Source organism: Antennarius striatus, chromosome 1, assembly GCF_040054535.1.
Source record: "Antennarius striatus isolate MH-2024 chromosome 1, ASM4005453v1, whole genome shotgun sequence".
Lineage (NCBI taxonomy): Eukaryota > Metazoa > Chordata > Actinopteri > Lophiiformes > Antennariidae > Antennarius > Antennarius striatus.
Window position 1 is genome coordinate 30,502,350 of NC_090776.1, and position 20,362 is coordinate 30,522,711.

The following is a 20,362-nucleotide window of genomic DNA, read 5'->3' on the forward strand; positions in this document are numbered from 1 at the left end:
TCCTTCTGAGGGCCTTTATCCTCTTATGACTGTGTTTTTAATTTGCATTGTATCCATTGTATTCCACTGACCCAGACTGAATCCCACTGTAGAATAATTCACTTTGCGACTGGAATAACTTACAGTTGATCACAGTCCTACAGTGTTTAAATAACCAAAGTCAAAAGTATGAGAATAATGTCAGGACAAGAGAATCTGTCACATACATTCAGACCAAAAAAACATCTATTCATCCATTCATTTTCCGTCCACTTCATCCGCCTGCGCGGGTCACGGGGAGCTGGAGCCTCTCCCAGCTGTCATAGGGCATGAGGCGGGGCAAACTCCGGGCGCGACGCCAGTGCACCGCGGACTGAAAAAAAACAACAGGAAAATTAATTTAAAGCAACGCATCTTAAATATTTCAATGTGGAAATTTTGTTGGTTTTTACTGGAAAGGATTCAGGGTCGGCATGGAGGTGCAGTTTATAGTGCTGTCGCCCTCGGGGTCCGTTTCTATTCCGTGGAGTTCTCCGGCTTGATGAATTGATCACTCTAAATTGACTATAGTTGTGTCTGTGTGTCATTTTTGTGCCCCATACTTCTCATAATCATGTGGGTTTTTTTGGCAGGTATCATAACAAGCTATGGTCTCTGGATGGATGGAGATCTGATTTTAAACTACAGTTCCTCCCAGAGATTCTTTGTTGTGGATGGACTCGCTCCATGGAGCCGACACATACTCAGAATGCAGGCTTGCACAGCACGGGGCTGTGGAAAGGGACCAATGGTCAGTGAGTTTCCCATGAACAACCAGGTTGGGATAAACTGAGATCTTTTGTGAGATCTTTGAAGAAAGTATTCTTTGTATGTATGCATAGTAATTTTAAGTATTGGCTGTAGCGTTGGCAACACTAGCAGATTTCTAATTTTTCAAATGAAATGTCTGTCAAGCAAATTTTCTTCGAGTCTTCCCAAAACTCAATATTTACTGCAGAAAAAAAAATACTAATGATCTTTATTGGATGATAAATCACTTCAGTAAGTGGAAAAAATAGCCGGCAAAACATGGTGCTGTTACTTCTGCTACTTACCCCGATAGAAAGACATAAATAAATGCCAGCACAAAGATTATATAAGGGCATGTGGGTCATGTGCATGTGTGTCACTGGGCATCATAAAGGTGATTGCTTCTTTCAGCTCAATGAGGAGGGCTGGTGTACTAACAGTGACATTTGGTAGGAAATGCAACTCCACGCTCAATGATGCCTCTGACAACAGGTCAGATTTTGGGGCATTTTTCCGATACGATCACCGTGTTTAGTCAAACACCAGGAGAAAAGCTGACTCAGGAGAACAGGAGCACAGAAAGCTGGGATCAGGCGGGGCAGGAATAGGATGAGCAGGAAAAAATGAGGAGATGGCAGGACAGACAAGAATAGAGGAAAAAACAGAATCAGAGCATGAGTTCATTTAGGGACAAAAGAGTGAGATGAAGTGATGGAAGTAACATCCATGGTCAAAATAAGTAGGAGATAAGATACAAATAACAGTAATGTGAGAGAGGTGCATATGAGAGAATGGGCTACTGGTTGAAAGAGAAGATGAGTGAATAAAAAGGTCCAAAAGAGTTGGAGATCTGTCAGGAGAGAGCAAGAGAGGGGGGTCAAAAGACAAAGAATGGAAAACTGGATGAAGATGTAGTCTCAGTCAGACGTGCTGTTGGGCATCATTTGAATCAAAACTCTTCTTAAAGTATTATAACTTACATCTCAATCCATGATTGAAATACATCACTGTGATGTTTTTATTGCTTCTAATTCACATGCATGACTTTGCTCCCCCTCCCCCTTTAAATCAGGTGGAAATGCGTACATTAGAGATGGTCCCAGAAGGCCCCATATTGTTAGAGCTGGCCAATCACAGCTCTCGATCAGTCCGTGCCCTCTGGACAGGTCCACCCAGACCCAATGGGAACCTCAGCTACAAGATATGCTACAAAAGCAAAGGTAACGTTGAAGACACAGCAGTACGCAGACTTAAATACACACGCCCTATGTACTGTACACGTCACACATTATTACAACACACCCAACGATGTGTAGCTTGGGTTTATTTCAAAGGGGTTTTTTTTCAGTCCTGAGCTCCTCACCTTTGCTTCAGTAATTACCGATTCAGCAGGTTCTTTTGTGACATTTAACACTCACTATGATCAATAGACTGAAGCAGTTCATTTGTAAGGACATTGAAACTATACAGCTGTGCAGATGTAGAAATCTTTAAAGGGTATCATGGACATGCTCAACAATACAAATAAGTTGACGCTCCCCCACTGTCATGGAGGGACGCTTAAAGAACACTGTTAAAGAAATTAGTTTCACTTCTGCTTTACTTTCAATAGTAAGTAAACCCATTTTCTCAGACTGAAAACTAAAGTGCTGCAAGTCTGATTATTTTAGATAAAATCTTTTTCATAACGTATGAAAATAATCTTTTTTGCTTTTTGAGTCATTTCCTTGGGTAATCTCAAAGCATGTGCAATCAGGTGGGGGTTTTTTTGTAAAGCCAGTCTGAATGGTCTAATCTGATTTCGTAGAAATCATGCAACTTTTGTTATTCATTCCTGATCTGAGTGTCTTCTCCAGATTACAGATATAGTCCAAAACAGCCCTTGACATTGTGAAATTGAGATTATTTTTTTTACCGTTAGAACATATTGATCTGGACAGATATATATGCATACAAAAGTAATTTAGAACGAAACTCGGGCCTAAAAAGGGAGAATGAAGGAAAAGAGATTAAAAGTCAAAGCACAGAAGGACTAGTGGTAAACAAAGATGTGTAGGGTTAGGAGAGCTGACACGCTCATACGTTGATGTTCATACAAGTAAATATTGCAGGTAAAATACTGACATTAAAGGCAACAAAGAAGATAGGACAATTAAGATACTGAAAATTAAACACGGATATGAAAATTAAACACAACGAGGTGTAGAACAGACACACACATCCAGTCTCTCTCTATCACACACACACACACACACACACACACACACACACACACACACACACACACACACACACACACACTGACTTTGATCTGTCTTTACAGAGGAACAGGCAGATTAAAATAACTGGTGAGAAGGATGTGAAAGAAAGAGAGAAACTATGTTTCAGTCTAGTTACCCACAACCCCTTGCTTCTTTGATACACTGCCTTCATCTGTTCACACAGGGCTGCTATATATATTGTGTGTGGGGGGGGGGTGCCCATCTTAATATATTGGTAGGCTTACATGGTGTGATTTGCTGATCCTGTTCTTTTTGACTATCCTTGCATAACCTCAATATGTAGACCTCTCTTTTTGATCACACGTAGTCCATCTAAATCAGTATCCTCTCTTGAACCGCTTTTGCTCTGTTGTCCTCTGAGTGTGTCTTCAATCTTTGTCCACCATCAGACTCATAACTGTAATAAATAAAATTTCCAAGAAAGCAATCAGCATACAACATCACTGTCTTCCATCTGCCTAGATGTACACAACTGTCTTTGCCTAATGCCTCTCTTTCTGTGACTCGCTCTGATCTTAGATGGGGATGCAGCATTAGATGGAGGGTCAGCAGCAGGCAGCTGGTTTCCTGTGACCGATCTAAAGCCTTACACCAACTACAGCTTCTGGATCAGAGGCTGTAACACACAAGGTTGTGTGCAGAGCCTGCCAGTCAACCTGACCACGCCCCCAGCAGGTATAAAACTGCCCTGGCCAGACGTATAGATTACAGTGAACAGCCTCGTCTGACCAGCAAACATCAGCACGCAGCTACCGTTTAAATCTGACATCTTGATTCTCTATATCTATATCTATGTCTACTTCTATATGTATATTATATATACACTTATTGTATATGGTAACATGTCATCATCCGCCCACCTACAAATAACAGGAAATATTTATGTGCATCATGAGTACGTCACATCGTTTGCCACCTTTTCAGTTAAGATATTCTAATTAATACTTGTTGACAGGGCTTTAACACTTTGGGGGAACCCCCGCTCCCCACAACAGACAAATTAATAGATCCAGGAGTTTAAAAAGTGACTGTGATACTTGTTCCTTTCTATGAGGCTTTATCTACTTTCTGATTTAAGTGGCTGTGATTGTAGTTCACACAAGGAAGAGAAGAATAACTATAAAATATTATCTGTTTTTCAAGGTTCATTTTTGTAGCTTACTGTGCAAAATTAAAAAAAACAATTATTCACACACACGCCCACACAGACACATAACACACATACACACAGACACACACAGACTCATAGACCAGCAAGGAGCACCTTGAGCTAATATAACAAAAGTGTGGAATACTTAGACAACCACACTCCATGCCCGTGTCTCAGTCAGAGAACACTAAAATACAGACTTAGGAAAGTTCAACTGTTCAAGTTCAAAACAAAGGCATAAGAAAGTATAAATTTTAAATACCAGACGTTTCCTCTCTTTCGATCTCTCTTTCTACCTCTGTGCCTCTGGCATCTCTTTAGACTTCTTTACGGCAAACTGTCTTGATGCGTCCTTGTTCTATGAAAGAACAGAGAGGAGATGATGGAGCAAGAGACAGAGGAGCAGAGGAGGAGGAGAGCAGAGAGAGAAGTGAACATAAAAGTGAATAGTTTAAAACGATTAGTGACACCTCTGATATTGTACCTGCTAACACACCATGAAAGAGACACAGGCTCACCAACAGTCTGCGATGTGCTGCATGTGTTTTGTGTGTGTGTGTGTGTGTGTGTGTGTGTGTGTGTGTGCGTGCGTGCGTGCGTGTGAATGAGAGAGAAGATGCAATTCCTGCATCAAGAAGAATGTTTTCCTCATCTATGCTTTCCTCTTTATTAAAAGGTAAAAACTAGGCAAAGGTATTAAAATGATTTTATCGAATATATATAGAAAGAGTACAAACCCATAGCCGGCTGGGGCTCCAGACCTGTGACCTGCAGGGCAGATAAGCGGCTGTTGACAAAGAAAATGGATGGATGGATAAATTAATAGGACACTAAAAAGAAACACCATCTGTAAAAAAAACTTGGCAAACGGTGTGTCATGACGATTTTGGTGCTGTGTGTGTGTGTGTGTGTGTGTGTGTGTGTGTGTGTGTGTGTGTGTGTGTGTGTGTGTGTGTGTGTGTGTGTGTGTGTGTGTGTGTGTGTGTGTGTGTGTGTGTGTGTGTGTGTGTGTGTGTGTGTGTGTGTGTGTGTGTGTGTGTGTGTGTGTAAGAGTATGTATGTCTCTTCTACTTGTCATATTTAGGATGAGATGTCTCCAGCAATCAGTCTTGCAGAGGAAAGAGAGCAGTGTGTTTGATTGAAGGGTCACTTTATACATCAGAGGGCCTCCTGTCATTTTGCATAGTCAGCACTTACAGTACTCTCATTTCCTCCTTGTGTTTGTTGTCCTTAAATCTCTCTTACTCCGTCTTTCTCCATATTTTTCTGTGCCATTCATATTGACTCAAGATGTCTTACACTGATTGTCCATCAACTAGCACCAAACCATCTTGTTCAGCTGAAGAACTGCTGAGAGAGCGCAGGAATGTGTGTTGAATGCATGTGGGTGTGAAACACAGCAGAGATGTAGTGGTTGTACATCACTAAATCAGGTGCCTGTCTTTGATACCCTCACCACCCGTCAAAGGGGTATTTGTTTTTTGTCTTTTTTCCATCTGTTGATATGCCATTCTCTCTCTTCATACCATTTGTTGGAATGCATTAATAATGTTAATTAAAAATTTGTCATTTGGTAACATTTTATCTGATGTTCTTACTTGACATCTCTCAGCTGATCCTTTGTTCTTTCTTTGTGTTGTTCACAGCCCCCGATGGGCTGTCAGCTCCGAGGTTGGCTCACGCAACTAGTGCCAGTCTCAATGTATCGTGGTTGGCCCCTGCCCACTCCAATGCACCAGACCCACTTCGTTACAGCTTGCAAATGAGGACATCCCCTCAGACACCTGTGATAAGGTCAGAGAGATCATGAAATGTGCAGACACTATAGATTACCTAGTGGGAAGGTTTACACACTGCCGTCCAAAGTATGTAAGTGATTTTGAAGGACAGATATGATAATAAACTGCAAAGGAACAATGACTGGCACACGTAACACAGTAAAATATACATATACCATATATGCACCTAAATATGTGTACACACTTATGCATACGTATGGACATATGAAAGGGTGCGTTTTAAAGCACAGCTGAATGTGTCACATCAGTGTGACAGACCATCAGAAACAGAGGAAACTGAGGAAATGAGCCAGAGAAATGAGGGGGTAGAGTCACAAAAAAAATCAAAAAGCAGGGCAGAAGGAGGGTGAGGTAGTGAAAATGTAATAGAATAAAAAGAAAGAGAGGGTGTGCATCTGATATGTATTCATTACATGCTTCTTGACAACAAATTGCAATTTAATCCAAGAAGAGGAGGCTCTCATTCTGTGGTAATAAATAAATGACTAGCTACATGTATTATATATCAGACAGCCATGCCCTCCTCCTCCTCTGCTATGGAAATCTCATTGTTCCCTGATTTATTCATTCATTCATCCCTTCTATCCATCTGATGCTAAATGGTCAACGGTCCCTCATTTGTGACAATATTCTTTTACTTTGGCCTACATTCCTTTGTACGTTTATATGATATTGGATCAGGTATGACATGAATTGAATACTGATTATTAAAAAAACTATGAAAACATATTATTCAGAATGTTCAATGTTCAGCATCAAAATGGAATGTCTGTTTCTACATCCTGCTTCAAAGCGGTGATGTATTGTAATTGTCAGTGTTCTCGGTTCGTCCGCCCGACCGTCCATTTGTGTGTCCACCAAAGATCTTCGCAAGCATTGCAGATAGAAAGATGAAACAAAAAGCAGATTACTCAGATGGCAAAGGGGATGAAAATGAGATGATGACCTTGACCTTGAGAAAACTAGGTCAAGGTCAAATTTCAACTTTTGTACACTCAGGAACCAGATAAGATAGTGTACAAAAGTTGACATTTGTGACTAGTTTTCTCAAGGTCAAAGTCATCTTCTCATTTTCATCCCCGTTGCCGCCTGAGTAACGTGCTTTTTGTTTCATCTTTCTATCTGCAACAGTTGCAAAGATATTTGGTGGACTAACGAACGGACGGACGATCACTGACAATTACAATACATCACCGCTTTGAAGCGGGATGGAATAACTAGAGAATCGTTAATGAAATTGGCTCGAAGTACTTTGCAGATTGGAATGATCTTTGAAAAATTATAAAATCAAGACTCTCTACATTCAACCTCGAAACAATTCTGTACCAGTAACTTATATTATATATAAGTTAATAATACTTTTGTAACTTTACACATCTGTTTCATCTTTCCTGGTTTTTCACATCTAACAAGAGTTTTACTTAGTTTATAAGCTCCAATAACACAGTTGGTTTGTCTGTTTAGTCCCAGTAAAACCTACTTTAATGCACTCAAATCTTTACAGTGATTTAAATTTAGTGTTACATGAACATACAATGCATTTCTGTCATCCAGTTATCAATGTCATTGCAACTGTTAAAATAAATATCAAACTAAACACAATAAGTTAGGGTTTTTGTTATTTACATGGGTGCTTTTCCTAATTGGTCTCAATTTTAATGAAATAACAGTTTCTTTTGATATTACTAATGAGAAGAAACACTAGTTTTATTAGTTTAATATTTATTACCCCAAAAATTTAGACAATAACAAGGATAGCCCCAAATAACAGAAATTGACAATGTCAATTGTCAATGTGGTGGAGCATTATCATCCATGAACAGAAAGTTGGGGGTGTGCTGGCAGAATTGGGGGATGATGGGTTCTGTGATGCCTCTTTGCCCTGGCTGCTGATGCCTGCCCAGACTGTTGCGCCTCCTCCACCAAAGCGAACCCTGGGGACCATGTTGACCTCGGTGTATCGCTCACCTCGCCTTGTCCAGCCACGCTGACGACCATCATTTCTGTGCAAGGTGACCCGACACTCATCAGTGAACAGGACGGTGGACCACTGCTGCAATGTCCAGGTCACATGGTCTGGTGCCCACTGCAAACGTTCACGGCGGTGTCTTGGTGACTGCAACAGTCCTTTGGCATTCAAGCCAAAGCGTTGGAGTCGGTTGCAAATGGTTTGTCTGGAAACCTGAGTGCCCCTCACATTTCGTAAACGGGCCTGCAGCTGACTGGAAGTTGAGTACGTAGGTCCTCAGGTACCGGTCACCACTCTGTCACTGGTGGGGCTCCGCTCCTGGGTCTGTCACAAACTCTGCTAGTAGTTCTGTGTGTTGATGCAAGTCTGCTGATGACACATGGAGACACACCAAGTTCACGAGCAACACCTGACTGCCTGCCACCAACCCAAAGGTGCTCTATGGCCAGGTGGCGCCGCTCGTCCGTTAAGTGATGTCATGTGTTCATGGCTGTTTGAATGATGAACTTGGAATGACTTAGAGACAATACCAGCTTTTTATACCCACAGAACGTTGATATTGATGCCACATTGAAAAGGGTTGTCTTTTTGTACTGTTTGGTATTGGCCCCAATATGTAGGGCACACTGTAGACAGTAGGACTAATACCACCAATGATACAAAATGAGGTGTGTCTATCACCCCAATACAATTGCCTCCCTACCCCAAAAATCGCTGAAATATCATATTGATATATATGTATATATATCTTTGCAAAAGAAAATATGTGGTTTAAGGTATATATTAATTAACTAAATAATAGAGACATGCAACATCACAAAAATCACTGTGTCATGACAAATGTGTCCATAACAATGGAAAATGTAAGTTTTGCAAGCTAATGCTAGTATATTCTTAGCATTGCCACTAGCTTGGGATGTATTTCTTAAAACTCCAAGTACAGTACGTGGATTCACATCTCAAAAAGTGGAGCCCTGTGTTGTCTATAAAAAACAGACACACTAATATGTGTGTATACAGCACAGCAGATTTTGACCACATTCACAGGTGTGTCTGTTAACATGTTGTGTTTGTATCCCTCTGTTGTAGGCTTTTGGAAGATGCAGTAGACACATTTTCTTACCACGTAGAAGGACTGACACCATTCACAAAGTATGCATTTAGAGTGGTGGTGGCACACACCTATGGGCAGACCATTGGCCCCTGGGCAATCCTGCTCACATCAGAGGACAGTAAGTACACATAAAATATTAAATCCCTGCTTTTTGATTTATGAATTTGTTGGTTGTTAATTGAAATTCAAATATTCAAATAGCCTGATTTTATGTGATGGCTGAAATAAATATTGATTAAAAGTATGACCTGGTAGGACAGCCTTCATTCCAAATGTTTGTTTTGGTTTGGTTTTGTTACGGTTTTTGTCAATCTACCTTTGTCATGACTGCCAGTGACAAACAGTCACCTGTCCAGATATGGCACTCCTATTGGGTGGTGGGTGTCATCACAGCAAATCAGAATGTCTTATTCAGATGTTTAGCTGTGTTGCTTCACAACAGGGACCTAGAAATATAGTTTCCCAGATGCCCCTGTATGTTATTATGGACAGAAAATAGAGATGGATGAATATAACATTTAAAGAAATAACATTTGCTGGGAAATGTCTCCATGGACATCGCTCATCGTAGGCAGTACTCATGGACGGATCAAGCTAGAAACTTGAAAACAGTAATAAATGTGGGAAGATTTCTGAGTTGACATTTTCTGTTATTCATTAATTCATTTTCTATACCCATGTCATCTGCTGTTGTGGGGTGCTGGAGCCTATCCCAGATAATTGGGGGCGTGAAGCAGGGTACACTCCGGGCGTGACGCCAGTGCACAGCGAAGCCACATGCAGACAGACAAACAGGCACACACACAATCACAATGACACACTTGATGATGTGGTAAAAAATGATGAGACAGTAATAAGAAAAGATTCTCATCTAGGTGTCAATGCATTTGGCCTTTGATGCAAAAAGCAAGATCCTCACACCCTCATTTTGTAATGTCTTTGATATTTTTATTTTGCTTGCATGTATTAATTCAGTGGTGGTCATGATGACAAGGAAGAGGCACACACACGAAGGAAAGATTAAAAGAAAGTAGTGGAAACAAGGAAGAAACGGTGAAGCATAGTGACAGAGTGAGATTTTGCATACTCCAAGGTGTGTGTCTGTGTGTGTGACCTAGACAGTGTCATTGTGGGCTAATTGCTGTAATAGAATCATATTAGGCACTGGAACAGCCTCTTCAGTGCAAAGTTATAAATTAATTAGTGCCACACTATTATCACATACATTATCATTAAGCAGCTGAGATTTGCATACATTGGATGCATGCGCCGCATGTTCACAAACAGAAATGTGTATGTACACATGAATGTGTACACAAGTGTAGTTTCACACACTGGTATACATACGCCCAAACAGACAGGATTGCTGACTTTGCACTCTGGCCTTATGCTTTTGTTATTGTGATTCTGACTTTAATGCATACTGGCAAACACACAGGAAGACACAGGTTATTCCAGGCACTCAGCAGTCAGAGCAGTGGATCAATATCTGTGTTTTCACTTGTGTAAGAACACAAAATGTAGGAAAAATGTGTGTAAATTCTTGTATTTCTCTGTGTGGATGTGCAATGGCTGTTATAGATGTGTCCATTTGGTCTGAGCCCCAAGTTCTATACTTCTCTCCCTGTCCCTCTTAGGCCCCTTCTCTCTCACACACACACAGATACACACACACAACCCCCCCCCATACTGATATTAAATCACCTTCTATCTGTATTACCTTTAAAACACTCTGATAGACTGTTTAAAGCACTTTTGTGTCTCACGAAAGTCCGAGACTGACGAAGCAGAGCGCACTACCAGATGCTGCCAGCCAATAAAATGCGCGTACGGTATCACGTGACTGCCTACCAAACATCTGAAATGAGGTGAAGTCACAGTCGTTGATGCGCGAATGCACGAGGGCGCGCTGTAGTTTAAAATATGTCACCATGGCAACATCTGAACTGTCAGTTTAGCAGTTGCTGCTTAACTTGAGGTCTAGCACTGACCTAACATAAAAATCAAATTATTATTGAAATCGTTATTCCCAAATTAACTTTATTCACAAAAAATCAATATAGTCAATATAATTCATAATCTTATGATTAATTGAACATGAATGAGCATAATATTATGACTTCGATTTAAATATGAAATAAAAAGTCTCAGTCAATGTAACCCCATAGAATGATTATATCTACATCTAAGAATGAATGAAAGGTTTATATAGTGTATAATATTGACCTTTATGAAACTGCACTAGTCCTGACTGATCTGAGACATTCATTCACTAACTTCCCACTGTTCCTTGTGCTCACAAGTAGTCAGGGATAGTTCTGAAGTTTCATGTTCCAGACCTTTATCTTTATCATCGTACATACAGACTGTCAGCATGACTGTCTGAGTACCTTTTCCCTTTCTAGTACAGACTTTTGTCCCAGTTTAACTAGAAGTCAGTCAGTAGTATTCTTTTTAACGTAATTAAATAAAAAGTGATGAAGTCTATATATCCAACTAATACACAGACGTGGATTTAATGCTCTTTCAGTGCTACATGTCATCATTCTTTCTATCCTTAACAATTTTTTTGTTTTTCCTTTACCCTTCTCTTTCTCCTTGTGTCAAACCTCTTTCTTTCTCATTCTTGCTCCAAGTCTGCCTTCTGTCTTTTCATATTTATACTCAGGGGGCTTCACCTCCTTTATTTGTCAGACTAGTTCTAAAGTATTTACGAGAAAGACGAGTGGGAGAGATTGGGGGGCCAAGAAATAGAGAGAAAAGGTGTGAAAAGAAGTAAAGTGAAGAACTGAAGGGAAGAGAAGAAGAGAAGAAACCACTAATGACTGGACAGAGAAAGGGAAAGACCCACGCTTTCCTCCTCTCCTTTTTATCATTCCATTAAAATTTTATATCCATCTTTTTAATGTAATTTGGTTCCTATGAATTCATGCAGCTGCTGAACAGAAAGATGGATCCTGTGAACATAAACTGGAGCCATGTTGGACAACTCCCTTCCCTCTGTCGACTCCCATGTTCACACCAGCTAAGTGATCTGAGAGAGGAAAGAGTGTGTGTGTGTGTGCAGACAGACAGACAGACAGACAGACAGACAGTGGTCCATTTTGACAAAATGATCTGTCTCTAAAACTATGTATGTAAATAATTCTCTGCCTTGCCTTGATTATCATGCATTCTGTTGTCCTGAGAAAAAAAGAGTGTGTACTGTAGTAGTAATGAGAACACCTTCATTATTTTGTAATCAAGAGAAAAATTGATTAGGAAAATAGATTTTCATGATTGTCAGCCCAGAATCATGCCCTGACAATTATTCATCATTTCATTTTGATTTCTCTCTTCCCTTCTCTTTACAGCTTTATCAGTACTTTTTCTGAGTTCCCTCAGATTCAAATGGAATTTTCCCTTCATCTTTTTACCGGTAACATATTATTTTGGAACTATTTTTTCCCGGTTTGTAGTTGGTTGACGCAGTCGAAGGTTACCTAGAATTAGGGAAATCACTGTAAATAGTAAATGTCTGGGGGGGGGGGGGGGTGAATGATTTAGACTCAAGGTATTGTGATGGTTACTTAAAAGCTAATGTACACCCATGACGTTATGGATACAAATCAAGCTCATGACCTTGGCCATGCATCTTCCCTTTTACCTCTTCAGTGTCTCTTAAAGCAGCAGTGACGTTTAATAATCCGAAGGAAAAGTAAAGATACCAAATGCAATGTAAATTCTAAACATATTGCTTGTCACGTTTTGGCACCATCCCGTAAGCATCTTGATTACAGTAAAGCTCAGCGTTTGTCCTCATTATGACTCCTAGGAGCCTTGACTCACCTTCAAAATCCCAGTCACCCACATACACACTCCAGCCTACAAACACTCACACACACGCACAAAACCCTGTGCAAGGCTAAAAATAATACCCTTCCTCGTCTCTTGACATGGATACACACCGATGGACACACTCCACAGGCCCTTACAGACACACAGATATGCACAAGAAGCTACATAACATGCATTCAGTCACAAGTAAACACACGCAAATACATTCACACACACACACACACACACACACACACACACACACACACACACACACAACAACCCCCCCCCCCCGCTGTTCCAGCGCTTGTCAGTTGATTGTGTTATTACTATGCTAACCAAATCCTTATAAATGTGATTTAAGGCTTGGCGTCCCCACACTCCTGTTTTAGCCTCCTGCTACTGTGTTTTACTGGAGAGAGGAGGAGTAAGAGTGGGTTGTTTGGAGCGAGGGATGGAGAGAGAGGGCAAAGACAGAAGAAATGGGGAGGTCGTAGAGATAGGGGTGCGTGTGAGACAAGGGAGATGAAGAGCAGTTTGGAAAGAGATGAGGGATAGGGGGAAAGGAAGAGAAAAAGGAGGGAAACCAGACAGAGAGGTTGCTGCTCTTCCCCCAACGCTCCATCCTGTCCAGAGAACAGTAAAGCGTCAGTAAAATTTAAAAAAAAAGCGAAAAAGCATCACCTGCATCTTAAATGAAAATTTCAATTGAAAAACTTAACAGCCCTTCAAATTGCTGAATTTTACACGCGCCAGTAAAGCCTAAATAACACTGAACACTTAGAAGGAGAGGGGGATGGGGGAGGAAGAGAATCTGGGAGGAGTGGATGACGACAAAGGGGGTTATTTTGGGGTGGTTGACTGGGTACTGATCAAGGTGACTGGATTGTGTTTTGTGTTAAAACTATTTACAATTGATGACTTTCTGTGAACTATTTGTCTTCCTTTCTGCAAATCTCGCACACGTTTGTGTCTGGAACAGAAAAAAAGCTTTTGATCATACAGACGGTGAACACAGTAAGACGGACTATAACATATTTAATAGACAGAAGGATGCAGAATGTCTAATTAGCTCTGATTTCTTCCACAATGACAAAACGAGAGTGCAGTGAGGCAGGCAGGCGAGCCGGTAGAACTGCACCTCGTCAGGCAGGGAGACGGGCTCCTTCGTTATTCGTGGGGTTCAGTGGACCTTTTGGTGGTAATTGAATCAGTGTGAGTGCTGAGTAGAGCTAGCATAAAAACCTGTTAACCCAAAAGGTCAGCTCTCTGCATTGTTTATTTAGGAGGGAGACCGTAGAGAGAGGGAACGAAAGAGAGACTGCAATGTAAAGCCAGAGTAGCAGAGAGAAGAACACGACAGACAATGAATGTGGGAGAAAGGTAAGAGGTCAAAAAAATGGATGAAACAAACCGAAAGCTGTAAAAAGAAGAAAGATGAGGAGATGATGGGAACATTTTGGATCTATTATCTATTCATCACCTAAGCCAAATGCGTCAAACTCAAGGCCCGGGGGCCAAATGTGGCCCGCGAGAGCATGAAGGGTCAAAGTGTCTAAAAATAAATAGGTCAAAAGTGTGCTTTGAGCAAAACTACACAATGCAGTAATCAAGCCCATTTTTACATTGACAAAAATATTTTGAACAAAGTTAATGTCTTAACTTGTGTTTGATGTTATTTATTCACTAGGATACTTTGGACGAATGTGGGTTTCATAACCTGACAAATTAAAAGGATTTATAACAGAGAAACAGAATTTTCTTTCTGCGCCACTGTAACTTGAACAAGAAATAAATTCAGAGTAGTTTAACATTAAGGAGTAGTTACATTAATATTACATTACATTTAGTCACTTTAATTACATTTTAAGTTACATCTGGTCCTTTAAGGACAGCCATTATGCTGATGTAACCCTCTGAGAATGAGTTTGACACCCCTGATCTAAGCTATACATCAGTTGGTGTACAGTTGTTTATTTGTGTGGGAGATAGTTTGTGTGTCTAGACAGCTACCATCTCTTGAATATACACATTAATGGCGTCACATTTGGGGGCGGCAGTGGCTCAACCGTAGAGCGGGTCGTCCAAGGTTCCCAAGGTTCCCAGGGCTGTCTCAGTGATTTTCAGGTGTAGCATATCTGGAATTATAAGTACAAGAGTGATTAAAGTAACATCATTGGTGTAATCAGTAAAGCAGTGTATGTCCTACTCAAGAAGCTGGTGCTGGGGTGGGGATAATGTATTTACATTTTTACTACACTTGCAAATCTTAATGCAGAAATTGGGAATTTTCATGCCCACACCAAAGGAGGTGCTTTAGTGTCACCCTTGCCCCCATAAGGTCACCCTTTCCAGTCTGTACATAATATTTAATCAATCCTCAAAAACTCCTGGAAATATTTAAATTAAATTTTCACCCCTGCTTTGTAAAAGCGATAAACATGTACGTCTCATAGTTGGTCTCCTCACTGAATATGAGTTTGGGTCGTGGTCTCTGTCAAGTAAAAATGATCACTTAGTAGATCATTTGCGCATCTTTTAAATTTTCTACTGCATATTGTAAATGTGTCGTGTTGACAAACACGTGTACGCGTATGGGGATCTTTACCGTTATTTTCTTTCTATCTCTCTCTCTCTCTTTTACCGACACACACACTCATGCACACACACATGCACACTGCCATCTGGGAAAGCCGTTAGCGGTTAGCGGTAGCACTTAGCAACGCAGCACGCTCCCTCAGTCCGCTCAGTCACCTTGATCTGCTTGCCCTTCACACAGTACCATTACTGCTATACTGCATCCTACTGGGTGTGTGTGTGTGTGTGTGTGTGTGTGTGTGTGTGTGTGTGTGTGTGTGTGTGTGTGTGTGTGTGTGTGTGTGTGTGTGTGTGTGTGTGTGTGTGTGTGTGTGTGTGTGTGTGTGTGTGTGTGTGTGTGTTTGTGTGTCTATGTATACGGACGCACATCTGTGTGTCCATTATAGAGCCGTACACTCGGTTGTAGATGCTGTGGGAGGCGGGGGAGGGGACATTACATTCAAATGATCTACTGCGGAGTGAAATATTCCTGACTAGTCTTGCAGGTTCTCGTCAGCGTATGGACATGTACACATCATGTGACGTAGTGTGTGTGACTGTGGCCTTGAAGTGTTCATTGCTGGCCGGCTGAGAACTTCTGATGCTGTGCATCATTCAGCCTTCTGAACTCAGGAACACAAGACGCGTCAGGCCTTCAGATTGGCATTGAACATGAAAATGAGTAAAACGGTTTCTTCTCTTAGGGACAGGGTTCCATAAATTAATGTATTATAATGCATGTCCAGTCACTTCTGTCTCTCGTTCCAGAGTTCAGTGATTACTGCAAGTTCTACTCTTCAGATATTAATGTAAACATTGATCAACCCATAGGCTTTTCACCCAAACAATACATAGTTTGCCCCAGTTTTAGCCCTCATTGTACCGATTAAGTTATAGGTCACTTGAGTATCTCAATATGAATGCACATATTTTTGTTTGTGTATCTAGGCCAGTCAAAATTGTAACTCCGGTGCTTCCACACATCGTGTCTGGCCTCTGCATCACCTCCTGAACTTCCTGATGAAAGATGCGTCGCATCACGTTCAAACAGTCACAAATACTTCATAAATCCATACATACAATCTTGGTTTGCTCTGGGGGAGAAATTGAGTTTTGTGCTAATCCCTTGGATACCAATGACAAAATCATCCTGTGTCCTTCTAACGTTATTCTTGATGTTATTTGTTGAATAGTTCTTTATAATAACCCCCCCTCCCCTGGTTTGTCCCACTCTTTTGTAATCACCTATGCAAAACATATATTTATCCCATTGTTTTGAACCAGTTTGTCTAATTTTTTATTGATTAATTTGTCTTTACCCCCAGGTCCAGGACCAGTGGATACTCTGACTGTATCAGAGCTTCATCCAAGAAGTGTAAAAATAACATGGGTTCCACCTTCCAAACCAAATGGAGTTATCACCAGTTATACACTCCATCTCTGCCCTGGCTCATTCTCCAGCACCAGCACCAACCTCAACTCCAGCTTACATCCTGACTCTCAACTACTGCCTAACAATGAGGATGGATATTTCAACTCAAGTAGTAATGACAAATCAAACCCAGTGCAGGGAGGCAGACGCAGTCCAGAGGAAATTTCCCTCCACAGTCCCATCTCTGGTTGCTTTCAGACGTCTTCCGCTTCAAGTTTATCCCGTCAATCAGTCACCGTTCCGGGAAACACCATTAGCTACAGTCTCCTCGACCTGCAGCCGTACAAGTCCTACAGCCTCCAGGTACAATATAGTAGGGTGACACTATGGTTGGAACATTTTACTTTGTAGTGTGACAGAGTAAGATACTAAGAATTTCTTCAAACTTTTTTGGTCAAATTATGTTTTCCAGTTAGTCTAAATCTCAAATTTTGACTGAAACCTTTATTTTTCTTGATATTATAATTTGTAGCAGAGCAACTGTATTTGCTAGAGTTAGAGATTGACAAATAGCAATGGAATACAGAGATATTATACTGGTCTTGTCATGATTGATGGAGAGGTTACTGACTCCAGAAAACTGATATAAGAATGTATCACATTGTGATTTGACTGAGCTGGTCTCCAACATTTAGGTGGAGGCATGCACCAGTGTGGGTTGTTCTGTTACTGGGAAGAGTCAGAGCTTCCGTACCCTCCCAGCTCCACCTGAAGGGGTCCCTGCACCTCACCTGTACTCTGAAACCCCTACATCTGTTCTTGTTTCCTGGGGTGCACCACAGTGGAGCAATGGACCGTTGGAGCGGTGAGAAATGATCATACACCTCAATATAGGTGTCACACTCCTGTTAGGGGATACATTCCAGTGAATCTTGTGCTGGGTGCAGGTGGGTGATTGAGCGGAGAGTTGCTTGGACCAAACAGGTCTCTACAGTGGGTCATCTCCCAGCAGATCCTACACCTCTTTCCTTCTTGGATTCTTCATCAGCTCTTAGTCCCTGGACTAGTTATCAGTATCGACTTGTCCTCCATAATCAGGCTGGCAACACTACTGGTAAGGCCATAGCAATGATTTGCACTTGATCAACCTTCCCTGTATCAAAGTTTAAGATAAAAGTCTCTTAACTGTATGGACTTGCAGTGGGAAATATAACCACATTAACTATTTGCAGGACCCTGGACCAATATCACTACCAGACCCTCACGACCAGCCGGTCTTGGTCCACCTAGGGTGAAGGTGCTGGGCCCAGAGTCACTTCAGGTATGAGTGCCTTGCTTTCAGACATCTGACGTGTTCTCAAGCTGGATGTTTATTGTGAATCCCAGAACCCTAAAATGTGGCCAAAGCACACATATATAATAATATTATTTACCCTGAATTCAGAAAAGTGAAAAAAGCTGAATCATTAGCGAATTAAATTTATGCTGACAACAGGTTTACAAAGTGTTTACAAAAGTTATGTTAATCTTTTATACAACAGTGTGTTTAGGAAACCAATAAACTTGCCCCATCCTTCGTTTTTAACTTGAATATTTTGATGATGCCCCGTCATGTCAGTTTTAATACAATTACCAACAATTATGCTTTGGAAAATTCCAGTAAGTGTTGTTTGGGGGGAGGGGGTTGTTGTTGTTGTTATTGTTGTTGTTTTTTTAATTATTTGGGGGGATTTTTGTTTCATTTTGGTTTTAGTATTACACAACTTTCCCCGGTATTTTAACAAAAATCAGTGGAGCTGATGAGGTAAAACATGAAATGTATTGTCCTTGTGCTATTTGCCATTAATTATATCCAAAACTTATTTACATTTCCACAACATATAAAACTTTTTTGTAAACTTGCTTCAATAATCTCATAAAAAGCTTCAGGAGTTTCTTGAAACTGAAAATTCACTGAAAATACTATTATTTTATTCCACTGAGAGCCTCAGTCGGTTGGAGTTGAGATGACAAAGCAATGTCACACTGATTCTTCTGTCTATGTGTCTTAAGATTTAATGAGAAGGAAAAACATTCAACTCAAGGTCCCCTTCAGAAAATGGGAGGGGCTGTGACCCTGTCTGAAGCTGCTTCCTTCCTGTCGGCCATTTTGAATGAGGGGCCAGAGTTAAGTTCCACTATTGGCTAATCCCACATCAAGGCCTATCAATAAAAGCCACTGAAACAATATTGTATGCATGCGCACACAGACACAGACACAGACACAGACACACACACACACACATACACACACACACACACACACACACACACACACACACACACACACACACTCACACACACACACACACACACACATGCATGCACTCAGAGCTCTGCACTAATGCTAACTGCAGAAAAATGCTAATGCCTGTCATCATTTCAGAACCACCCCCGTCATCTTTGCAGCAGCACAGCTTTAGAGGTCACAGGTCCGAGAAGGAAAGTGTTCCTTCCTGGTTGCTGCTAATTGGACAGACAGGCAAGCTGCTTCCTGGTTACCAATTGACCTTGAAAACACTGACGGGATTTGTATTATCTCCTTTCATTTTCTAAGAGGTTTCTTTTTCATTTCACTTCTAACTTATTGAGATATTCACTGTCTCTTATCATCAAATTTCCCTTTTTTATTTTCCAAAAATCAAGTAATTTAGCCTGATATCACTCTTAGAGTACGTTTACTCCTGTGTTTACCGTAATTTAGTCCTGACTGACTTTTAAAAAAAGAAGTTATTGCTGCTTAGCATAATGACAAAATCATTATACTGGTCCAGTTCTTGTTTGTATTTAATGGTTTCATACAAACCAATAGCTGTAAACACAAAATTATTCATGTAAACAAAATAATCAAGTAACTTGTTAACTGCAGCCCTAGAATTGCCTGCTGCAGAACCAGAATCCACATAAGGACATCAAACATTAGTGTCTCACAAAGGCTTTATATACAATATAATGTTTCGTCATTGTTTATGTAAACCTTTTCATTTTGCTAGAAACTGTAAGATGTACTGCCTTTCAGAGCTTAAAAGAAATTTAACCTGCTGGAGCAAAAAACGTATTCATAAAATGACCACATATAAATCTCTAGCTATAATTTGTTTCTCTGTGGCCACCATACAAAATTAAATTAAAATAGATCCAAATACGACAGTCTAAATGTATTATTATGTGTAACTGGTAATGTCCATGCACCTACAAAAGAATTGTTGGTTTCTATTGTCAGCTTCAGAGATTGGTACTCTCAGCACCTCTCTGAGTCTTTTTCTGATTATGATGTTATAGATGCACAAAGACGCACGCACATGCACTATGTCCTAACGCACACACACATTTTCTCCCACCACCAATTCAATCTGTCACTCTTTCTCACTCATACACAAATAAAAACACACAGAAAAACACACACGCACACACACACACACACACACCCCCACACACACACACACACACACACACACACACACGTAGCATCCTGG

The 20,362-nt window shown here is 40.7% G+C and overlaps 1 protein-coding gene across 2 annotated transcripts in view; it reads left to right on the forward strand.

The window, feature by feature from the left end:
* ush2a (Usher syndrome 2A (autosomal recessive, mild)) overlaps positions 1 to 20,362 on the forward strand; it is a 178,818-nt gene that overhangs the window by 82,993 nt on the left and 75,463 nt on the right. Inside the window, exons 46-54 of one of the 2 annotated variants that reach the window (XM_068316566.1) lie at positions 612 to 769; positions 1,841 to 1,988; positions 3,570 to 3,725; positions 5,847 to 5,994; positions 9,058 to 9,200; positions 16,801 to 17,210; positions 17,543 to 17,712; positions 17,795 to 17,961; positions 18,080 to 18,168. In XM_068316566.1, coding sequence (XP_068172667.1) covers positions 612 to 769; positions 1,841 to 1,988; positions 3,570 to 3,725; positions 5,847 to 5,994; positions 9,058 to 9,200; positions 16,801 to 17,210; positions 17,543 to 17,712; positions 17,795 to 17,961; positions 18,080 to 18,168 — 1,589 coding nt within the window. Of the gene's footprint in view, positions 1 to 611; positions 797 to 1,840; positions 1,989 to 3,569; positions 3,726 to 5,846; positions 5,995 to 9,057; positions 9,201 to 16,800; positions 17,211 to 17,542; positions 17,713 to 17,794; positions 17,962 to 18,079; positions 18,169 to 20,362 lie in introns of both variants that reach the window. The other variant, XM_068316556.1, reaches the window with a different exon arrangement.